The following is an 18,588-nucleotide window of genomic DNA, read 5'->3' as shown; positions in this document are numbered from 1 at the left end:
GAAATGCACTTTTTGTTCAGCACTTTTGAAGTTTACCTCTTAGGTTGCTTTGTGAACCATTTCCATACAAACAACACAAATTAATTACGGAAATCCAGAATGAGCCAGTAGGCCAGGTATTTACTTCAGAACATTTATTTGTGGTTTTTTATCTGTATTGAGGCAGATTCGGAAATCAGTGTCTCCAGAGTAACTCACTGACATCACTAGACTCCATCATAAAATGCTTTTGCCTTAAAAATAAAACAACTTTTGGGCTTTTCAGTATTTAATTACCCAACCATATGTGTGGTTTTTAATCTCTGTTTAGCACAAATAATACCCAGTACATAGACATGGGTCCACTGAAGAGCTGAACCTGTAGCATTTCCCATCCTTGGGGAGAGATAATTCAGAGAGTACTCCATGCATGATAGTGTATACCAGGTGTCTGTGCAGAAAGCATTGTTGATTATGCCAGTGACACAGGAATTCTCTGCCTGTTTTTATGCCAGTTGTCCTAGCATAAAAAGCACTGCGTGGATGTATTTGTTTCTTTTAGCATTCTGTCTGTCGGGTTCGCTGTTTACTGTGGCTGTTACCTCCTCTGCAGTTTATTAAATTTGTATTCTGCCTTTTCATCAAATGTACTCAGCATATCCAACATCAGTAAAATATAAAGTAAAATACAAAATGGATTAGCCAGCGAATGTGCCACACTCAGGCTATTTGAAAATGAAGACTCAACTATATTTCTCTGAATGTATATTGACATCAATTAAAACTGTTCTGCAGATCAGTAATGTCAAAGAATGGGATCCTCCTAAATAGAGCCTTCTCTTGTTCCAAAGGGTATTTAGCTGTTGATAAGGCTGTATTCCTTTTTGTGTATTAAGAAATGAGGCTTTAAATGATGCTGCCTGATACGCATATCGAGTATTATAAATTCAGGTACCAGTTCAAGGTGTACCTGTCATATACCCTATGCAGTGGCAGATTTGTGCTTTTTGAATAGAGCTTGACTTTTCTCCAAATTCAGCCTCAAAGAGGGATGTGCTGCCTCTGGTCTTACCTTCAGTTAAGTTTTCATACCACTGTTCCCTAGCACAGCATAGGGAGCCAATTTCATATTTCTTAATGTGTTGCATGTCTTTGTCCAAGGACATCTTGTCAATAATAACTAGTTAATAGAATAAGAAATACGCCACAGTTTTAAGTTTCCAATAGTTGGTACTGTATAAGCAAAATACTTGCCAAGCTGAGCAAGAAATTGATAATCTACTCGAAATTAGTGAGAATAACAGTAGTGTTATTATAGTTGCAGTGCCCTTGCCAATTTATATAATACCTGTTTACTAGAGAGTTTAAATTTTATCAGTGAAATTAGTCATTTCTTGAAAGGTTGTATTAGTTCCTTCAGATTCAGGACTATGCTACAGGTTTAAGTATGCATCACTGTCTTGCTTTTTTCCTTCTTTTCCCCATCAATTTTTTGTATGCATTCTGAACATGTTAGAGCTAGCAGCCTATTTAAGAATAGTGCTATGTTTTGACATAATAGTAGTACTAATAAATTGTTTCCTTAAGTTCTTCACTGCTGCAGGGGCAGAGTAGTAGGACACAAATGAAACATTTAGGCTGGGGAAATATTGGCCGCTATCCAAGAGACTTGCACTAGTGGAATGGAACTTTCCCATTCTCACCCCTGCAGCCCCCATGTGTCCTCAGAATCAGCTCTGGAGAGCAGAGGGACCCTATAGAGAAGATTTTGTGAGCATGCGAGGGAAGGAAACAGAGGTGCCATGGCACCAGCAGAACTTCACTAGCACTGCTTTAAATACAAGCCATTATCAGTAACTATTGTGAATATTACTCAGTGGAAGGTGCTGGATTTTAACAGCCAGAAAAGAAAATCATGGTGCCTTGTGGGATCAACTGTTATTGACTTTTGGACTGTATGAAACTCTTCATGTACATAGATTGGGGTGGGTGGCAGTTTTCTACAAAAGTAGCTTTATAGGTAGCAATTGATACTGAAAAGTGGAGGGCACTTCTCCCCTTTTCAACATTCCTGTGTGCCAAATTGGACTTAAGCATAAATTTATATTATAAAATGAGTGTTTGCCTTCACAACCATGTGCTTTGACAATCAACAATTCCTCCAAGTAAGCTTACAAAATCATTTAGCCCACATTTGGGTTATAATTTGGGTTTATTGCTCACATTTTATAGTTCAGCTTTAATTGTGCTATCTTGCCTAACCTTCCTTTCATAATTAATATCCTAGGGAAAATGGAATATTAATGAAGAAAAAAAATGGATTGCACAAAAGCCTGAAAATAAAAGTTTGAAATATAAGCTAGTTTTAATGGCCACGATACATAATAGGTTTGCACATGAGGGTACATGTAGGTTTCAACTTAATAATGGACGTTTCAGGAAGGAGCAAGATTGTGAGAACAGAGTTGTACAATTTTCTCGATGGATGGGTTAGATCCAGAGATGTCTTGTGTGAGCCAGAAAGCCCTTCCAATTATCCAAGGCAGCTCTGCTGAAATCCTCGAATTTCTTATCCTACTCTAGCCACCCCACATGCTTCATCACACACATTTTGAGAGGGTCTGTTGCACTACAGGAATGGATTTAGGAAGATGCCATGATCTGCAGTAGGGGGGGGGGGCGTGGGAAGCCAGGGAAACCCCTTGATCATCTTCAAATCCTATCCGTAATGGGTTAAAAAAAGAATATTATGAAAATAGATGGAGCTGTACCTTGTAGGGAAACACATTTGAATGTACTCTTTCTTGTGTTTGTGTGCTTTTTTTCCTTTCCTGTCCTTTTTCTTTTCTTGCCTGATGCTTTCCTTTATTTTGTAGGTCACTGCTGTTTTGTCTTCTGCTGTTTAATTCGTTACTTTCCATTTTCTAACTTGTCTAGAGCCTAGAAGAGGAGATAGCATCAATTTTATTTAGTAAAGAGGGTTTTTCCACTAGCATGAAATCTGCCTTCACTTCAGCTACCTTGTGGACAGCAGAGGGCACTGTTGTGAAAGATAATGTACCTTCTGAAAAGCTTTCTGCCTCGCCCTTCTCTCAGCTGCCTGAGGTGCTTTTCCACATTTACTTTTTCCACCATATAAAACTATATATGAAGACAGTGGGGTTTCATGTCAGATGAAATTGTGTCCCAGTGATTAAAAGATTGTAAGATGAAATTAGGATAGAGAAAAATGCAGAGCCTAAAATAAAGCTATTTGAGATGGCTGGTGTGTATGCAAAACACCTGCATGAATTGGTTTTACCAGTGACTTGCATGTAGAAGTGCCAACTCCATGCAGGAAGTGGGAACGGACAGTTATATATTGCACCATTGCGCTTTTTTAAAAGTTAGTAAAATTATTTTGAATGAAAAAATGAAAGGCAAGCGCAAAGCTTAAAAGTTAAAAGTAAAATTATTTTGAATGAAAAAATGAAAGGCAAGCACAAGCTAAAAGCTTATCATGCCCATTCTAAATGTTTTGTAGACATAGATCTTCAAAAGAAATAGTACTATATATTGTTTTTCTGTTCCATTTATATTTGAAATTATCTGGCAGCCATAGATAAATCTAGTCTTAAACTTTAATTTGAAACCAAAATTAAATCACAGCTGCTGTCATAGGATTAATTATTATAGTAATGGTACTGTTACATTTTTCCTTTCACTTTTTTGTACTGTCCCTTGTGTGTATGTGTATGTGTGTCATCTCTTAGCTTTTAAGATCTACACACGTCAGTTTGTCCTGACTCTAGGTCATAACAAGTGGCCCAGTACTATTTCCTTGAGGATCATATGACAGCATGGGCTTTTAACATGCTGTTCCTTACATGCTTATATGCCAAACACACTTCTCCATTTGAGATATTACATATGTACAGGCAAATTTCATATATCCTCAAAGGTGCCCAGCTAATCAAGGGTCTAAAACAAGGAAATGTATGTGAGTTCAGATATTTAATATCTGTGAAATAGGAACATCTGGCAGGACTTGTAGCAGCCCTTTCAAGGGTGTCAATATTCACTGATATACATTAGGTTTGTTAGAAAAATCTGCATGTACATGAACATAGCTGGCCAGTTAATGTTAGCCTTGTTTGGCACTTCATAACATTGTTTTACAAATATAATGATGATGATAGTTATTAAAGTAGAATATTTATTTCAGAGTTTAACCTGTCCCAAGCCAAGAGAGTGCAAGTTTCAAATAGAGATGTATCCTGTTCAGATAAATCAAGTGAAATAAAAACCCCTAAAGAATCCAGATTTACCAAATGCCAACTTTGGAGCTTTCATAAGTAGAAAGTTTTACAGCACTCTGGACTAAAAAATATTGCATATTTTCAGTGTGCTTATTGCTGTGCACTTGATCTGTGCTAATTTAACAAATTGTGCTGTACATGTGTGAGCGTGCAATCAGTCCCTCTGTGCTGTTTGTGAAATGATAAAATCAGATGTTTGTGTCAAGAGATGTTGAAACTTGTATTTATGTTTGTCTTCTGGTTGCTTCTTGTTTCACAGAAATTTACTCCCCAAACAGAAGAGCCTTCCATTGGAGCCAGCAGGACGATTAAGGTTCTACTATTTTGCCATAGTCCATTGAGCTTTGACATTTCAGAATCTTCATTCTTCCTTCCTTCCTTTTTTCATTTAACCATTACAGTCATCTTTGTTCTTCATGTGACCTGAACCACCCATCACATAGTTTTATGTTCACTATTTTATTTATTCATGTTTTCTACTTTTTGTTTTTCCTCATCCATTTGTTTTGTGCAGAGTTCGCATGAGACTCTGAACGTAGTGGAGAAGAAGCAGGCAGAGGTTGGGATAGAAGAGACAGTAGTCACTGCCGATACCAACAGAGGCAAAACACAACTTGTCTCTGGTGGTGGGCAAACTCAGAAGATGGAGCACCTATCAAAGAAAGATTCTTCATCACTGTCATCAAGTAGCAGCAGTAGTGAGAGTGAAGATGAAGTAGGAGAATATCAGCCACACCAACGGATGACTCAGGGTGCCATAAAAGAAGAAATAGAAGAAAATGAAGTTATCATAGAGGCGGGAGAACACAATGCACAGGCAACAGTGTGTGCAGAAATTTCACAAGCCAGTCCAGTTCAAGTAACAGTTACGCACATACCAGTGACAGAAACACTGGTCCAGGCGAATGAAGTATCCACCAAGACACCCGGAGAGGGACACCTGGCAAAACTGGATAAGCAAGCCCTGAAAGAAGAGAGGGTGGAAGAGCAGCTCAAAGTAAATGGAGAGGCATCGCATAGTGACATTGATGTTTCACAGCAAATAATTTGTTGCTCCGAGGTAAATGGTAGAAGAGTAAGGGATCCTTTATCAGGCACATCATCCTAGGGTTCAATATCTCTGCCTTTCTTCTTCTCTGTCCTCTTCAGGTTTTCATAAAGATTCAGATCTGGAAAGTGGAAAATGGATGTGCAGTCAAATTCTGCCTTTGGTTAAGGCTTCTGAATTTTTTACTAGTTTGGTTACCCAGAAGAGCGAACTTGCCTGGGATTATGCCATCTTTTTACTTTCTCATGTTCTGTTTGTTTTGCATGTGTTAATTTGTTTGAGTCTTGTCCTGTCTAGTTTGATTTTTATTATCCTTCAATAAGTTTTAATTGGAATTGTGATGTTACCTTTCTTGGGCATGAGATGAAAACGCATTTTATGCATTTGATGTAATAGTCTTAAAACCCAAGTATTTTTTTAATTGAAAAACCCTACCTATTTTATGAAACCTCCTATCTAATTACTAAAACACAAATAGCCAGAATTTGCAGGAACGCACAGTTGGTGCATTCTATAAATCACCATGAGACACACATACCATATTTACTACTCTTAACCAAAGTCCTTTGCAGATCCAGTTATTATTTTATGCTAGCCACTTGTAGTCCTCGAGAGGCATGAACTTACTCAGTAGATGCTAAATCAAATTTATTTTCTCTAAGAACGTGCAGCATAATGAAGAGCCTGAGAGATGGTAAATGAAGCACAGGTTAAAGGTTCCAATCTGTGTGTGTGTGTGTGTGTGTGTGTGTGTGTGTGTGTTCCTGGCAAACAGCAACTTGGGAGCACAGCAACTGTGTTAATCAGCTGATATTTCTGGAGGGAAAGACTAAACCCATTCCGCCTCCATCCATCCATCCCCCCCCAAGCTGATCTGTGCTGCTGCTGCTGTTGTCGTTGTTGTGTGTGTGTTTCAAAAAGACCAGAATGGTGCACATAGCAGCTGGACTGGAGGAGGATTCCCAGAGCCACTTGCATGTGCAATTCCTCATCCAGCTAGAGAAATGTGTGTGGAGCACCATAGTTATACTGGAGTGGCTGAGGGCATTTCCACCCCCAAGGTTATTAAATATGGAAACAGAAGATTTGTAATGATGGTCAGGGCCATCTAGGTCAATCTTGTCCCCATTGGCAGGATTTGTCAAGTTTTAAACTGTCTCAAAATGCATTTATGCATTTTATTAAACATTGCCATATAAGGAGTTGTAGCAAGTTTGTGACACTCGGGAAGTAGTGTATGGAGTTGGTTTGGGGGTGACATCTATTGGCTCTATAAGGGTAGGTCATACCAACGAGATCATTGAAGATATATTGACAAGCTTAATAAATAATGATTCAAACTGTTTCAGAAGAATTTTATGATGTACTTGCTCAAACCATAAAGTTTGAAGTAGTTACATATCTTGTTAACATGGTGTACAAGACAGAAACACATAAATGCTGTGGCCATTTGTGGCTCACCTACAGTGAGTATATATTATGTGCATGAAGTTTTAAAAAGCCAGCTTTTAAATCAGATGTAAGCTAAGGGTTCAAACAATGGAAAGCTGTGATTGGCCATGGGCTCACCACTGTATAGATCGCTTGTATACCCTGATATTTTAAAAGCTTTAAATCTTACCAATCTGATTGTATGTTAATTTATTAACCATTTTTATATATGCTACTGATTTAAATTTATATTCCTATTTAGCATAGGAACTATACCATGGTGATTTTCAAGTGCTTTCTTATATTTAGTAGACAGAACACTTAACATTTCTTGTGTGTTCATGATTTTCAGACTTGGGTTTAGAAGTTCTTCTAAGGAATGTTTAAAAAGTGAATCTGGGATCTTGTTGCCTGAAGCCAGTTCATAGACTGCTGTATATCATGTACTTCAAAATTCATACTCTTCTGTGTCTTTCTAAACACTAGCCTCCAGTGGTTAAAACTGAGATGGTGACCATTTCAGATGCTTCACAGAGAACTGAAATATCCACCAAGGAAGTACCAATTGTTCAGACAGAAACTAAAACGATCACATATGAATCTCCCCAGGTACAGGTGTTGTATAATTTAGAATGCCTTTTTGGGATACAATATTGTAAGCTTGTTGGGAGAGGAAAAGTTGCCGTATCTCCTTGTGGAAATAATATCTATATACATACACTTCTTATACTAGGACAATAAACTAATGGACTTCTTTATCTGAGAACATCATTGAGATGCCATCTTGACCTCACCTGCCTGAGAAGGGGTTAATAATGACTGAATCATGTTAAATGACATTTAGTACATTGTGTGTTCCAGAATTGTCTACTGCACTTGAGTGGCATGAAAAACATAATCTAGACATCTTCATTTCTAAAACAGGCAACTTTTGTTTAAAAGAAGGCTGCTAGTTTGGCTTCCCTGTTTTGTCAAAATTGACTATTGCTCTTTCTTTTTGATGATGCAGTTTGATGGCAGTGGTGATGCTGGTGTGCTGTTGAGTGCACAGACGATCACTTCAGAATCTCTTTCTACAACCACAACCACACACATCACAAAGGTAAAAGTGAGGTTTGCTGTTCTCACCTGTTTTAACAAAACAGGACAGAAGTAGACTGCTCTTAATCAAAATCGGCTGTGAAATGTTAAATTATTCCAAGTTTCTGGGCACATTATATATGTACTACTGAAACATTCAGAATTCAAGATTTTGTGACTCGCTTATTTTCTGGAACCTTGAACTTTCATTATATTTAACCTAGGATGATTTATTTTAAGTATATTTAGAGCAGTTATGACTATCCTAAATGAAGGCATGGACACAGTTACCATTTAGTACTGTCTGATCAACCTTCTCCCCCCTTGTCTTTCGATGCTACTCTAGGTTGCAGTGCATAGTGGATTTATGCTGCTGATTATTTTGTGCTGGTGGGGCTTTTATATATTCTTTCAGTATTGTTGATCGTATTTGTATTTTAATGAGTTTAAATTGTGACCCACATTTGATTGAGTGGTACTGGAATTTCCAGATAATGAAGAAGAACGTTGAGTTTTGTGCTGCAGGTTTGGTTTTTCTGTTACACATTTGAATAATGAAAGTATAGAAATAAGTCTTAAGGCCTTAATGTGCTGTGTTTTTTTATCTTAAGAATTGTTACTAAACTGTAAACATTAGAAGAACTAGAAAAAGGTTTTCTGCCTTTCCTGTGTTCAGTTACAAGCTGCTACTTACATTGGAGGATTAAGTAAAACATTTCTTGTTCTTGAAATCTTTAGACAGTAAAAGGTGGTGTGTCAGAAACCAGAATTGAAAAGCGGATTGTTATCACTGGCGATGCGGACCTTGACCACGACCAGGTGAGAGACAGAACACATCATATTCTGCTTTCCAATATTTTGCCCCTCATGAGGCAGTTGAGGTTTTTCCCCTGTCAAAAATGTTCTATTATAAGAACACGAACAATATTTTTAAAACTCAGCCACCTCATGATGCAAATCGCTAACCATCACTGAATTACTGTAATTATAATCTGCCGTTTTTACTATGTGGTGCTGCACTGATTCTTAATTGATGGTAGGTTCACAATTTAACAGAACAGGGATTTAATTTTCATTTCTTAATTGTAATGTACCAAGGACTCTGAGTAAATTTAATTTCAGATTTTGATGTGCCTGTAGCAAGTGGCTTGTGACAAGTTCAATCTCTCCTTGAAGCCTGAAATTAAATGACAGAGCTGTTTAGCATTAGGCATGAGGGATGTCTGTCCCAGCACATGCTAAAATAAAAAACAAAAAACATACAGCTGGGGAATCTGGAAAGGTCAGACAACAGAATTGCTTTAATAAAATTCATATCTCAGTATACTCCACTTAGGATAAATATTATAAAGCCTTAAAGTAAACTTTTTAGAGATAGATTGTATGCTTCTGTTTGTAACACAAGATCTTGTTCAGCTTTTCAAATGTCTGAGTTTTTAATTTATGTAAAACATGTGCTTGTATTCAGATGTAAATTCCAGCATTATTTCAGTAAAATTAGGATTTGTAGTAACCCTTTAAAATGGAAAATACACTTGATAAGAATAAAATACTTTTATTTTTCATATTTGAACCCCTGAATTCTTCAATTTGAACAACGCTGATATGTCATTCTTCATTATATAATCTAAATGATGTTCAATACAGCTTAGAAATAAAGTATTTGTCAAAGCTGAAACCGTATATAGGAACCTTGAAAGCATTATTCCTTAAAACCATTTTTTTCTTGCCTATCCAGTCTTGTTTTCAATTTTATTTCTCTGTATTCTGAAGAATAACTCTTCCATGCTCAAGTACTAAATAAAGTATAGGCAAAGCAAAATAGTGTATGCATTTACTTAGCCATTTATTGTTAAGCCCTGAAGGTTATATATTTAAAAACGGATCGCTATTTATTTTGGTTCATGTCTTGAGTTTCCAGTGTGCATCTGTCAAGGCAAAATCACCACTCATTTTGTTTACCTCTGAACTGTGTTTTGAAAAGATCTTTAGGGAAAAGTTGCTAATTGCCCAGTGCTTACACTTTCCACATCCCACATCAACAAGGTGTGGAAGGAAGCTGACAGGTGCCTCCTGGCAGAACTATCCATTACCTTGCGAAACATATATTCCCAATCCTACAATTGCTGTAGCAACTGTGGTAGTGGTGGGGGTGAGAATCAGTTGTCAAGGAGACTTGATGGGGAATCTGGTGCCCACTGATTGTTTTCTCCATCCTTGGTCATTTTCGCTTGGTTTGGGTTTCTTTTCTGGGTCCAGCTGGTTTTCTGTGGGAAAGGGGGGATTTTAAAAGCCAGTTAGGGCATTTGATAGCAGAATTGATGAATGAGGGAAACATTAAGCACCATCCTCTCTAGGCTTTTTATTTGGCTGTCTCAGTAATGGAGGAGCAGCATTCTTCCTCTGTTCAGTTGTCACTTCTGAACAAAATCAGTCCAGGAAGTGTAGTCATTACTGGCCAAACTACCTCATAATTTTTATTTAATGGGTCCTTTTTAATACTTACGTAGGCATTGGCACAAGCCATTAAAGAAGCCAAAGAACAGCATCCTGACATGTCTGTAACAAGAGTTGTGGTGCATAAGGAAACAGATCTTCCGGAAGGAGGAGAATAAGGTAAGAGCCTGAGACAAGACCTGATACAAAACTATTATCCTCCCAGGTTAATAATAATAATAAATTTTATTTATATCCCACCCTCCCCGGCCAAGACTGGGCTCAGGGTGGCTAACATCAAATATATAATACATTAAAACATAAGATCAAACAATCGGTTGAAATACAGCTTAAAATCAGATTACAATCTGAATAAAATCAGATGGCAACCCACAAATTAAAACAATAACTATGGGGTTGGGAACATTAAGTGTTCACCAGGCCCAGCTATTTGTGCTGATCATATGAGCCAGTGAGAAGGGTTAGAGGGGCCCTTTACATGCAAGGTCTTGTAAAAAAGGTCCCAGACTGGATCTGGGCCAAAGACCGGGTGGAACAGCTCCATCTTTCAGGCCCTGCAGAAAGATGTCAAATCCCGCAGGGCCCTGGTCCCTTGCGGCAGAGCGTTCCACTAGACTGGGGCAGGGCCGAAAACGCCCTTGCCCTGGTCGAGGCAGGCCTAACCTCCTTGAGGCCTGGGACTGCCAAGGTGTTGTGGACCATAAGGTCCTCCACAGGACATACCAGGAGAGGCGGTCCTGTAGGTACGAGGGTCCTAGGCCGTATAGGGCTTTAAAGGTTAAAACCGGCACCTTAAACCTGGCCCTATAGTCCACCGGGAGCCAGTACAGCTGGTGTAGCACTGGATGAATGTGATCCCATGGCGAGGACCCCGTAAGGAGCCTCGCCGTGGCATTCTGCACCCGCTGGAGTTTCTGGGCCAGCCTGCATAAAGTGAATTACAATAATTGAGCTTGGAGGTAATCATCACATGGCTCACAGTGGCAAGATCAGGGCAGGAAAGGTAAGGGACCAACTGCTTGGCACGGCGGAGATGGAAAAATGCCGCTTTTGCTGTAGCTGCGACCTGTGCCTCCATGGAGAGGGAGGCATCGAAGATTACGCTCAGACTCTTGACTGAAGGTGCTGGTACTAATTGTGCCCCTGCAAGGGATGGGAGTTGGCGTTCCAACCCCATGTCGTCCCAACCCAACCAGAGGACCTCTGTCTTCGAAGGATTTAACTTCAACTGGCTCCAACGCAGCCATCCAGCCACCACATCCAAACATCTGGTCAGTGTGTCTGGGGCTGAGTCAGAATGGCCACCCATCAGCAGATAAAGTTGGGTGTCGTCAGCGTATTGATGGCAGCCCAGCCCGAAGCTCTGAACAAGTTGGGCAAGCGGATACAGAGAGATATTAAAAAGCATCGGGGAGAGGATTGTACCCTGTTGCACTCCACAGACCCAAGGGGTTCCGCGATGACAATTCCTCCCCTAGCGCCACCCTCTGTCCCCGACCTGAAAGGAAAGAGCACAGCCATTGTAAGACTGCCCTGGCTGCTGCTACCAAACACCTGGAAGCCCTATTTGAATGTTCTTTACCACAAATAAATGCATCTTTTGTGATTATGTCTGGAATCAGATCTAGGGTATAATGTTTTGGACCTTCCAGTTTGGAGTTTTGTTCGGAAGAAGAGCACAAAGGGAAAGCAGAAAGGCATGGCTGAGACTGTAGGCCTTTTGAATGCTAATGGTGATGCATTAGGAGCTATTTGCATTATGAGAGAGAGAGAGTGTTCCTTAGCTACCTCCTTGAAAAATGAAGGAAAACTGCTCTTCTGAAGAGGGAGGTCTGATGCCACTTAAAATAAGAAAAATGTAGCATGTGACTGACTTGAAAAAGGAACATTACTCGAAGAAAGCTGTAATATGGTTGAGAGTGTTTTTAATAGTATTCAAAATCTGTGACTAAATGTAAAGAATGACATTAAACTGCTTGCCTTTCTTTAGAATTCTGAAGACTGATTTGTGACCGAAGAACTTTGATCATTCAAGTCGGTGTCCCCACCGCTACTTCACTGACTTCACCAAGCCTGGTGACAATGACCAGACATTTCCAGAACAAACTGCCGACACCAAAACTTATCTTCTCTGGTCCTTTACCATATATGTCTTTTATTTTTATAACCACTTCTTAACATTCTTGGCTTTTTATGAGGTTTAGAGATTTATTATTTTTTCCACGTTTCCCTGACATTTTATATAACTGATTTCTTGATTGCATGAAAGTGAACAAAAATATTTAGTAAGCACTTTTCACTTTAGCAAGTGCAGGAAGGAAAGAATCTTTCACTAAATCTTTTCAAAATGTTTCCAAATAAAGCCTCTTAATGGGATAACAGCTTTTTTCAGATTATTCAGGTAAATAAAACATCAAATAATATAAGAAATACATTATCTTGTATTAAAAGAAAACACAAAGCTTTCCTATGACCTGGTGGGGAAAATAAATTAAGATTTGTATGGATGTTGTACAAACTCCTTATAGTGTGTTCTGAGGATCTCCCACTTTCTGAAGGGAACTGGTGCTGGTATACTATAGAAGAGATAGTTATAAGGATGTTTCTACTGACTGAGCACTGTTTTAGTAACTTCTCTGCACTTCAGTGCCATTGTTCAATTTCTTCGTGGACACTTTGGTCTGCAACATTCCAGACAGGATAGGAAGGACTTTGCTCTCTTCCCTTCTGGCAAAGATAATCCAGGCAGCTTAAAACCTTAGTGCTTTTCTCTTAACATGTTAAATGTCAAACACTTTGATTATATGAATACATGTGCAGGATGCTTGCATTACATAACTCATTGTCTACCTGTTATAACTGACACGTCTGTTGAGCAGTTGTCTTTAAGTAGTTCGCCTGATGTACTTGTACAGGTTTTCAGGACATTGAGGGACGGGGGGGCAGCCAAGGACCCATTGTAAGTAGTATGGGAACCAACTGCTGAGTGAGGCTGCTAGTCACTGAGGAGGTCTATATGAAAACCTGCTTAACTGTCTCTTTCCCACATACTTCACTGTTCACCTTGTGTATAGTTAAGATGCCATATTAAATTTATAGCAGCTTGAAGTTGTATTAAGTGATATTTTGCTTTCTGTAATACTGTTATAAAATAAAGTTTGTTTATTCTCTAAATGTTTCAGCACATTTGTATTTTGACACCTCAAAAAATAAATAAATCAGTTTTGAGCCTCTTTCTCAACATGGTTGAAAGCATTTCAGGAGGGTGGGATGTCTTTAAAACAAAACTTGATTTTATGTAACCTAATAACATTCCTATAGCAAGAGGCACCCTGGTTTTGTTCCCCCTGCCTATCCAGCCCAGTGGGGAAGAGTCATGCTGTTAACTGAATGTCCTCCTAGAGGTCAAGTTGCCCAACTCCCCAACTGCTCCCTGAAACTCCACTACTACAGCGTCCCCAACAGAGAATCGTAGAACAATCTTGCTACTGTAATGCCATTAGCAAGTGTTCTTCAATGCAGCAATGCCATAATCACATCATAGACAAAATCTCAGTAGCAAGAAGAACTGTCTTTCGCCAGCAAATTTCAATTCATTTCGAATACAAGGTTCCTACCAAACCTCTTTGCTTTAGTTGAAAGTGTTGCAAATCTGCAATTTCCAAAACAAACACAAAACCCTATACAAGCCCTAAGAAATGCATTAGGTCTAAATAATGTCATCAGGTACAAGCAGTATTATACTCTCTTGTACAAGAACAACATTTCACTGTATTTCCAACATTTGTGACTGCAGAGAGATTTTTTTAAGTGGTAGAGAAATGGAAGAAAAGTCCAGTTTTCCATTTTGTGCACAATTATTTTTGCATGAAAACATTTTCTGCTGTTAATTATTTTGATTCCTAATATAAAGTTAAAATCCAATTTTTAGATAACAAGCCCATTCATTTATACCTTTTTAAAAGAACAAATTGTTTCAACTTCCTTCGCACATCTACCCCCAGTTTTTGCATAACATTAAACAGCTATTAAACTTCTGGAGCAAATAGCCAATGTTAAACTATGTATCTGGAAGTTACCAATTTCTTAGGATGATCTTGGTTTCCTTTTACCGTTTCCCCGTTTGTAGTATTTGACATAGGCTTCAATGGCAGCAGCATCAGGGGGATTATGCATTATGTAGAGCTCCTGGTCCACTGAAAAGGATAAGCACACTCTGTTAGTTTGCAGCAGCTACTGAAAGGCGACCAGCAAGATAAAATTTTCCTCTCGGCAGTAGAGCTTCATGCTTGTGTTCATTTTTTTATACACAAATGAAAAATAAATTTCATACTATTATAAATTTATTTATACCCCGCCCTCTGGCGTTCTCATGGAGGAGGCACACAAAGAAGGGCCTGAGATAATAACCGCAGGGGTCTCGGTCAGTTAATACGCTAGTTCTTGAGGTACTGTGGTCCTGAGCACCAGCACTTTGAATTGGGCCCGGAAACTAATTGGCAGCCAGTGCACTTTGGCCAGGATTGGTGTTATATGCATGGATGTAGCCGGGGGGCAGTAAAACAATAGAAATACTTAGCCAACTAGTCACATTGGTCCTGCCCCCCCCCCCAAATCCTGCCTACCCCCATGGTAGGTTTGAGCCCCCATGGCTCAAACAGTCTTGGCTGGTGAGCAACCAGCCTGCCAAATTCTACAGCAGCTGAAGTTTCTGAACTGTCTTCAGAGGCAACCCTATGTATAATGTGTTGCAGTAAGCCAACGGCAGTGATGCCATTTGAACCAACAGAAGCTGCTTTTTAACTTCATCAGTGGCCTGGAGTTAAGGGTGAGCAGTGAAGTAACCAAGCTTGCTGATGACACACAATTTATCAGAATGGCAGAAACAAAAGGGAATTGTAAGGAGCTCTTGCAAGAGATCTTTCCATGCTGGGTGACTAGATACTAAAACGGCAAATGAAATTCAATCTCAGCAAGCGTCAAGTGATAAGAAATCAGGGCATATAAATAAATAAATCCCAACTTTGCAAACTCACAGGATTCACTGCCTAGGACAAAGACCTTGATCACTGTGCTCTAAGGAGAAACTCTCACCATCCAGCTCCCAGACTGCCCCTCCCCCAACTGCCACCCCCAAGGTCCATCTTGCGCTGAGAGAACAAGAGTAACAGGTTTGTCTAAGCAAGCTGCCTTTTACATTCTTCTGTAACTTAAAAAATCGGATGCTTATCATAACCTTCGGGGAACCACTTTGTGGGGGCCTCCTGAGGAGCAATATGTAAGTAGAAGAAAGAAAGAAATAGCCATATCTAAATGCAACAGTGAAATTGGGCAAGAGCCGGATAGCTTTTGGTGCTGCTTAATGGACTTTTCCCAAAGCAATTTCATTTCAAATGCATCGATAAAATTGTTTGCCAAACTTGAAATAGAGCTGGACAAAATCAAGCCAGGCTGAGTGGGAGACTCAAGACATAGAAATCCTCTACCTTGCTTAAACACACACACTCACGCACACAGAGCTATTACTTGCCACTGTCTTACTGCTCGATGCTCAGATCTGTTCAGCTCTATTTGAAGCAGTGCTGTATCCCACCCACCATACTGGCAATCTACACCATACATTATCAGTAGGAAATCAAATATATTTACTGGCCTTTGCCTGGGGAAGTGCGCTGAGGATAATATCAGTTTCGTACAGTACAGCAGGAGATTAGGTGTTGTTTCGAAGGAACAACTAGTTCTAATTACTGTATAGGTTAAATTCAGAGCGTTCTGCTTCATTATTAGTTCTGCCTACCTGCCCACCTTTCAGAGCCCTGTAGTGGCTGACTCACCCTGTCGTAGCATAACCCTCAGGTAGGAAATGAGCAGGAGCAGGAGCAGAATCACTGGCAGGAAAATTCCCATGAATAGAAGCCATCCAGGCAGCTCCCTGACAAAAGCTGTCAGGGTGTACACCACAGCCTGGCCCATCGCAAGTAGGCTTTGTGTAGCTGTGTACCTTGTTCTCTGTATTTTGTTGCTGCTGCTGCATGGCCTTTGCTCGGCCCATATTAACTTCTTTCCCTTCTGGACTTTGCTTTGTTTGCACAAGCCTGTGATTTCTAATGTGAGGGCCACCACGTTAGCAGAGCTAACTCGGCTGCAAAGTTTAGAAGGGCAGATTGAAATGGCACATAACGGCCTTGACTGCAGCTAAACTGAGAATAAAAGGGGCTTTTATAATTTCTCTAGTCAACTGTTTATTTGAAATACCTGCATGCCAGGAGGCTAAGAGATGATATATAAAGCATTTCAGGCATTTCTGTTTTATTCTTCCGCACTTGCGTTGTGTTAAATTTGCTTTGCATGATGCACAGGAAAGTGGGGAGAGTACTGATGTCTGTCTCTCCCATGGTTCCAGAAGTGTGGGGATCTTGCAGCCCTAGAATATTATCAAGGATGTGAGTTTAAGGTTTGGTGCTGGTCTCCAGCCAATGGTTAGGGAGTTGGAGTCCAGCAACAACAGGATAAAATCTCTTGTGTCCCATCCTCTAAATTCCTCTAGTCTCCTTGAAGGCTCTTTGCCAATGAGAAATGATGCAAGCGGGTGTCTGTATTTTGTAAAGTGCATTTTCTCCACTGATCAACTATTAAAAATCATCACATCAATCCTGCTCCTACTTACTAAGCTGAGATCAATTCTTTGCCAATTCTCAAACTGTAGAATACAAAACAATCTGGCCATGTCAGGAACAATGCCCTTGCTGATCACACAAATGAATGTATAGAAGACTTAGAAGTGATAGATTTGATGCATTGGACCTGAATTCTCATGTGTATGAATGTTGCTGGCAAGCTACTCCTCTATACACAAAATCCCCTTTCCTGAACACTCCTGAATCCTCCTTTATTCAAAGCATTTCTCAAAACCTGCTTTCTGTGATACTCAAGCCTCACCTGCAACCTAAATGAAGCCTGAGGATACACCACTTTATTTATTCATGTTCATCTTGTTATCCCTCTCTCTGCTGCTGCTGCTGCATTTGTCTCTTTCTTCCTACCCTTGCAGTCAACTCTGTCTAGACTTTGCCTCTGGCTAACAGAAGGGCTCCTTCCATCTGCAGATGGCTCTGATCCAGCTGTGAAAACCTGCAGACAGAAGCAATAACCCACACCCACCCAAAAAAGAAAAATCTCTGGCAGGTTGGGGAAGCCCTGGAACAACACAGAAGGTGGCACTGGAAGCTGCAGAGGGAATATATATACAGTGATCTACGTATAACTTACGCTTTCTGAGTGAGCAGCACCCTGCTTTCTTAAATTACTCTGTAAAGTACTCTGTGGATAATAGTCTATCTGGCTTCTTCTGTTGTTGTTTCTTGGACTCCATGATCACTGCAGATGGTGACAGCAACCACGAGGTTAAAAGACACCTGCTTCTTGGGAGAAAAGCAGTGACAAACCTAGACAGCATCTTAAAAAGCAGAGACCTCACCTTGCCAACAACGGTCCGTATAGTTAAAGCTATGGTTTTCCCAGTAGTGATGTATGGAAGTGAGAGCTGGACCATAAAGAAGGCTGATTGCCGAAGAATTGATGCTTTTGAATTATGGTGCTGGAGGAGACTCTTGAGAGTCCCATGGACTGCAAGAAGAACAAACCTATCCATTCTTAAGGAAATCAGCCCTGAGTGCTCACTGGAAGGACAGATCGTGAAGCTGAGGCTCCAATACTTTGGCCACCTCATGAGAAGAGAAGACTCCCTGGAAACGACCCTGATGTTGGGAAAGATTGAGGGCACAAGGAGAAGGGGACGACAGAGGACGAGATGGTTGGACAGTGTCCTCGAAGCTACAAACATGAGTCTGACCAAACTGCGGGGGGCAGTGGAAGACAGAAGTGCCTGGCGTGCTCTGGTCCATGGGGTCACGAAGAGTCGGACACAACTAAACGACTAAACAACAACAACATTGTTTTTGCATCCTCAACTGAGTGAACAATGCTCAGAAGTATGTAGCAAAGGTGTTGGATCATGAAAATGGTGGTGGCAGAGGAGACAAGGCCATAATAAATGAGTGTCATCAAATGACAACATGGGCGCAAGGAACAATACTAACAGCGAACAGGAAAGATTAACAAACTGCGGGGAAGCATTTGTCCTTCCTTTTTATGAGATTTTAATAAGAAAGTTGGGATATTGTGGGTGGTATCCAACACTGCAGCTTGGCTGTCACAATGGACTTCTGCACCCACAACAGAACTGCTTCTCCCCTTCCAGCCCCATGAATGCTTCCAAAATCAGCTCTGGAGGAT

The 18,588-nt window shown here is 40.1% G+C and overlaps 1 protein-coding gene and 1 long non-coding RNA gene across 23 annotated transcripts in view; one reads left to right on the top strand and one right to left on the bottom strand.

Moving 5' to 3' along the window:
* Positions 1-13,467, top strand: part of EPB41L2 (erythrocyte membrane protein band 4.1 like 2) — an 81,225-nt gene extending 67,758 nt beyond the window's left edge. For 8 of the 20 annotated variants that reach the window (XM_083731105.1, XM_083731107.1, XM_083731106.1 and 5 more), the window contains 7 exons: positions 4,537-4,590; positions 4,792-5,337; positions 7,243-7,365; positions 7,766-7,858; positions 8,575-8,655; positions 10,347-10,452; positions 12,284-13,467. In XM_083731105.1, coding sequence (XP_083587231.1) covers positions 4,537-4,590; positions 4,792-5,337; positions 7,243-7,365; positions 7,766-7,858; positions 8,575-8,655; positions 10,347-10,451 — 1,002 coding nt within the window. In that variant the 3' untranslated portion in view covers position 10,452; positions 12,284-13,467. The remainder of the gene's footprint in view (positions 1-4,536; positions 4,591-4,791; positions 5,338-7,242; positions 7,366-7,765; positions 7,859-8,574; positions 8,656-10,346; positions 10,453-12,283) is intronic. The other 12 variants (XM_083731097.1, XM_083731110.1, XM_083731096.1 and 9 more) reach the window with 2 other exon arrangements.
* On the bottom strand, positions 2,320-16,349 carry LOC310841026. Of its 3 annotated transcripts, XR_014562265.1 has the most exons (5): positions 16,128-16,330; positions 14,373-14,489; positions 9,930-10,103; positions 8,531-8,726; positions 5,338-5,446 (listed from the first exon to the last, which is right to left on the bottom strand). It is a non-coding gene; the product is annotated as an uncharacterized lncRNA (long non-coding RNA). The 3 variants fall into 3 exon arrangements; XR_014562266.1 differs by lacking the exon at positions 8,531-8,726 and having other exon boundaries at positions 2,320-5,446; positions 16,128-16,321; XR_014562264.1 differs by lacking the exons at positions 5,338-5,446; positions 8,531-8,726 and having other exon boundaries at positions 9,116-10,103; positions 16,128-16,349.
* Positions 16,350-18,588: the final 2,239 nt, after the last annotated feature.

This window comes from Podarcis gaigeae (assembly GCF_964106915.1).
Source record: "Podarcis gaigeae genome assembly, chromosome: 3".
Taxonomy (NCBI): Eukaryota; Metazoa; Chordata; class Lepidosauria; order Squamata; family Lacertidae; genus Podarcis; species Podarcis gaigeae.
The sequence above is the reverse complement of the archived record's forward strand: the minus strand, read 5'-3'. Positions and strand labels throughout refer to the sequence as shown.